The sequence below is a fragment of the Triticum dicoccoides genome, chromosome 7A, assembly GCF_002162155.2.
Source record: "Triticum dicoccoides isolate Atlit2015 ecotype Zavitan chromosome 7A, WEW_v2.0, whole genome shotgun sequence".
In the NCBI taxonomy this organism is placed as follows: domain Eukaryota; kingdom Viridiplantae; phylum Streptophyta; class Magnoliopsida; order Poales; family Poaceae; genus Triticum; species Triticum dicoccoides.
In genome coordinates this window covers 237,971,879-237,976,542 of record NC_041392.1, presented here as the reverse complement: position 1 = coordinate 237,976,542, position 4,664 = coordinate 237,971,879, and the positions used below count along the sequence as shown (strand labels likewise).

The window sequence follows — 4,664 nt, the reverse complement described above, 5'->3', positions numbered from 1 at the left end:
TTCAACGGCGGGCTACACGTCAGTTACGATGTGACTTGGCAGAGGCCAATCACTGGATCCCAGTCCCGCCCCAACGCACCAAATCCACACGCGACTGCACCAGGTTCATCTGATTTTGGGTGTGTGTGGTGGCGCGGGTAGAGCTATAGGTTAGGGTTTGCTATCACTATCAGGCGCGCCCCTCGGAAGCAACCTTGTACTTCTAATTCACAAAACAACAACAACATGCATCTCGGTTATAAATTCAAGATTGTTGTACAACAAACATTCTCAATTTAGCTTTCCATTTTCTAGCTAGTTTTCATAATTATATTCTTGTATTAAAAGAAGAATTTCTTGTCGTTGTTGCAGAATACAGTTGTACAACTCTTCTACGTCAGTTGATGCCTTATGATTACCGTCTCAGCACCAGTGGCTCCCCGCCGTCACCACCAACAACTCCAGAGTCCAACTCCCGTCTCCGCCGCTCTCCCTACTCATCGCCACGACCTCCCACCCTTTCTCGTCAGGGGGAGCGAGGGCTCGATGCGGATTCTTCTCATGGCTGGACTCACCAAGATTCTCCTCCCACTCCTCCTCCTCCTCTCCGTCGCCGCGGCCGCTTCGCCGTCGTCGGACGCGGAGGCTGTATCCCGGTTCCAGGAGTACCTCCGCATCGACACGGCGCAGCCGATGCCGGACTACGCCGCGGCGGTGGCCTTCCTCCGAGACCAGGCGGCGGCTGTTGGGCTTGAGGCGCGGACGCTGGAGTTTGCCGCCGGCAAGCCCTTGCTGCTGCTCCGGTGGCCCGGGCGGCGGCCGTCGCTTCCTTCTATACTTCTCAACTCCCACACCGACGTCGTGCCGTCGGAGCCCAAGAAGTGGGAGCACGCGCCTCTCTCTGCCACTCTTGACGAGGCATCCGGTCGCATCTACGCGCGCGGCTCCCAGGCAAGATTGCTTTCAGCCGCGATTTTTTTTACTTGTTTCGTTTGGGCTGCAAATATGGATATACTATCAGTTTTGCTAAAGCATATACTATCATATAATGTGTAGACTACAAATAACACGAAAGATAACTGCTTTAGGCCGTGTGCAGTCTCTGTTAGTATATCACAGGCAAGCTTCTTGGTTGATTTCAGTGTTCTTTCATCAACGAGCATGCTTGAGTAATCTATCCATCAAGTGAATTTTTAGCACTGAATCCAATCACAGTGTTCTCTTTTGTCACTATTGATGATGTTATAAACTTGTGAATTGTGACTAGATTCACTGTACTTGTAGAGATCTATACTCCATGTGCACTTAGTTCGATGCAACCTATATTACCTGAAATATATGAATTCCAATACTAAGATTGCTATTTTCCCTTTATAGTCCAGTATTTAGCTGCATTTAGATGATATGTATGGCTCGATATACATGATCTGTCCGAGTAACCTTCGCAAACACTGCGAGACTGCTAAAAGCTACAATGTGGTGTGATAAGCTGTCTCTTCTACATGTTTATCTTATCTAAGAGATCTTCACTGTGGTTCATGAATGTAGGACATGAAGTGTGTGGGGATGCAGTATCTTGAAGCCATTCGGCGTCTCCGTGATGCGGGCTTTGTCCCAGATCGGAACATATATATTATATTTGTTCCCGATGAGGAGATTGGTGGACATGAGGGTGTTGAGCTATTTGTTGCATCGAACGAATTCAAGGAGCTGAATGTGGGATTGGTTCTTGACGAGGGACTTGCATCCCCTAGGGAGGAGTACCGGGTGTTCTATGCAGAACGTAGTCCTTGGTGGCTTACTATTAAAGCAAAGGGAGCGCCAGGGCATGGTGCAAAATTGTATGATGGTAGTGCAATGGAGAATTTAATGAAAAGTGTGGAGGCTCTTCGGAGGTTCAGGACAGCTCAGTTTGATTTGGTTAAGTCCGGAGAGAAAGCTGAAGGGGACGTTGTATCGGTGAATTTTGCGTACTTGAAGGCTGGGACACCTACACCCACGGTTAGTTTATCCAAGTTCCTGTTTACAATGTGCTATAAGTGTAATTTACGAATTGCTATTGGATCCTTCACAACATCAATTAAAAATATAAGCAGTTTGAGTACTTGCTCGCTTGCTCATTTGCTAATGTGATGTCCTTTTTCTTGATTAACCTATGTATTTTAAAATTTATTTTGAGATGACACAGTGCATAGGTTTCATATTTGATGTTTGTTCAAATTGAACAATCAGTTCCTTTGACTAGGAATTATTTATTCTATACTGAATATCTGTTTAGTATTGATTTTGTTTAGTCTTTCATGCCTAAGAATCTCTGACATGTCTGGTAGCGTGATGAGATAGGTAATCCACCTGCTAAAAAAAGAGGACCATATGATTTCAGCATTACTAAGGCTTGTTTTCTTCTTAGTTGGTGCTGGCCAGTAACGTTATGTCTCATGTTTTTTAGAATTACCATAGTTAATCACGCTTACATAGGACCTGATACTTCTGTGTTCTGTCCATTTTCCGAGTCAGAGAATTGTAAGTCAGTTCTTGAAGTTCATTTACTTCGAAATGTACCACGGAGTTCACAATCATGATCATGTAGACTCTGATGCTTTTATGTACTGTAACATCTTGAATTCATTGCAATTAGTATTTGCTACCTTAGTCATGTAGTTTTTGTTAAAAGGATAACACTTTGCCATCAAGTTCACCCTGATTGACTCATGTTTTCAGTTAATAAGTCTATTTTCACTCTTATTTCAGGGTTTTGTGATGAATCTACAACCATCTGAAGCAGAGGTAGGAATTGACATTCGAATCCCTCCTAGTGTTCATACTGAAGCACTAGAGAAGCGTCTTGCTGAAGAATGGGCACCTTCTTCACGCAACTTGACTTTCGAGGTATGATGTTCTTGACAGGGCAATTACTTATGCCTTGTCAACATATATAATTATCCATGCTGTGGAGAGCTTACATTATATTTGATTTTTCTTGAATCGTGTTCTTTGTCATGGGGGATACCCATTTGAAATGAAGGTTAATTTATCATTCCTCTTCTGCACTGTAAATCTTTTGATTTGTCTTTTAAATTATGAAAAAGGAAAGAAATATCTAACACAAAATATAGGTAGAAAGTTTTCTAGAATAATTGAAGAAGGTTAATTATCTTGTAATTATTCATTCAGTTGAAGGGTTGAAGTAATTATTGAGGTTTGCTGTGTTAGTTTGTATTAGCTACTTTTTATTGGGTACTGGGGGTTGAGGGTGTTTTTTCTGACTGTCTAGTGTGTTAAATGACTGTAAGATAGGAGTATTTCATTTGGTGTACTAAAGCCTGCGCTTCTATTGGTGAAAACTGATTCATGTTCAGTTTGTGCCTGCTACAAATACTTTAAAGGCAATGCATGGCTGAAAATTTGCGAAAGGCGGATAAAAAAAAGCTTGTAAACGAATAATGCTAGTGTAACACTTTGATGAGCAAAACAAAGGAGCAGTTGAGCTGAGAGTTTCCTTTTATTTTAATTTCAGCAATCTTGTAAGGATAATATTACATGGTGCATAAGTTTTGTAATCAAGTTTCTTCTTGATGTCTGTTTGACAGTTCAAACAAAAGGGCTCTGTCCTTGACAAGTTAGGGAAGCCAGCCATGACAATTGCTGACAGCTCGAACCCATGGTGGCCTGTGTTTGAAGAATCTGTGAAGCGAGCTGGTGGCAAACTTGGCAAGCCGGAGATATTTCCGGCTTCTACTGATGCTCGTTATTTCCGGGAAATTGGGATACCAGCTTTTGGCTTTTCCCCTATGGCGAACACACCAGTACTGCTCCATGATCATAACGAGGTTTGTGCCACCAAGCTCCATTTAATACATCAAGCCATCAACTTATCCGATTGCCTTTCTCATATAGAATAGCATAGCTTTAGAACTAGACACATCAACGTGCACCTACAGTACCTGACAGCTAAAATAGCAACATATTGGTCATGCTCTTATCGTTTATACACAAGAAAGTACCAATGTTCTTTACAAATACTTAAGATGTGTGCATGTCTTGCAGTTCCTGAGCAAAGATGAGTACCTCAAAGGAATTGGGATATACGAGTCCATTATAAAGGCGCTGGCCACACATAAAGATGACGGCATCGACGAGGAGTCTAGGGCAGAACTGTGAGGAAAGATGATCTTATCTTGCCACGCCGGATATCTTGCCTCTCGACGTGCAGTCGTAACGCAGAAGAAGGTTTTGGCAAATACATGTTCTGTTTCTGCTCCGGCGGCCAAAGCAAAACCACAGATACGGTCCTTGTACATCTCTAATAATTTGACCTGAAATAATTCATGATACTGCATCTGTAGTTCCTCCGCATATTGTACGAGTAATGACATCTCTGTATAATTAAATAAGTGATGGCATTTCATCCGTTGTTCATCAGTTCTTTCTCTTGGTGAGGCACTTCCTTGCTACTTTGATGCGTCAGTGAGACACCGTCCTGAAGCTTTGACGGATCTTGAGACTTGGATCCACGCAGCTCCTCTCTTTTCCCCTCCTGAACTTCTCTTTCTTTCTACGCCTGCCTTGGAAGGCACGACATGCCAGGCATGTGTTGTGCACAACAGAGATAAACTCGCTCGTCTCAGCCTGCAGTTTGCGCTGGATCAGGTGGAATTTCTGGCCTGAGTAGCAAACATGTTACC

The 4,664-nt window shown here is 43.1% G+C and overlaps 1 protein-coding gene across 1 annotated transcript; it reads left to right on the top strand.

Moving 5' to 3' along the window:
• The first annotated feature begins 408 nt into the window (after positions 1 to 408).
• On the top strand, positions 409 to 4,401 carry LOC119328664 (aminoacylase-1-like). Its single transcript, XM_037601648.1, has 5 exons — positions 409 to 930; positions 1,528 to 1,980; positions 2,731 to 2,868; positions 3,570 to 3,809; positions 4,027 to 4,401. The coding sequence occupies exons 1-5, from the start codon at positions 526 to 528 to the stop codon at positions 4,138 to 4,140; spliced, it is 1,350 nt and encodes a 449-aa protein (XP_037457545.1). The 5' UTR covers positions 409 to 525; the 3' UTR covers positions 4,141 to 4,401.
• Positions 4,402 to 4,664: the final 263 nt, after the last annotated feature.

Excerpts from the sequence above, each read along its gene's own strand:
- LOC119328664 (XM_037601648.1), top strand. The coding sequence starts at position 526 with ATGCGGATTCTTCTCATGGCTGGACTCACCAAGATTCTCCTCCCACTC. Across the intron at positions 1,981-2,730 it reads CTGGGACACCTACACCCACG|GGTTTTGTGATGAATCTACA; the intron begins GTTAGTTTATCC and ends CTCTTATTTCAG. Across the intron at positions 3,810-4,026 it reads TGCTCCATGATCATAACGAG|TTCCTGAGCAAAGATGAGTA; the intron begins GTTTGTGCCACC and ends CATGTCTTGCAG.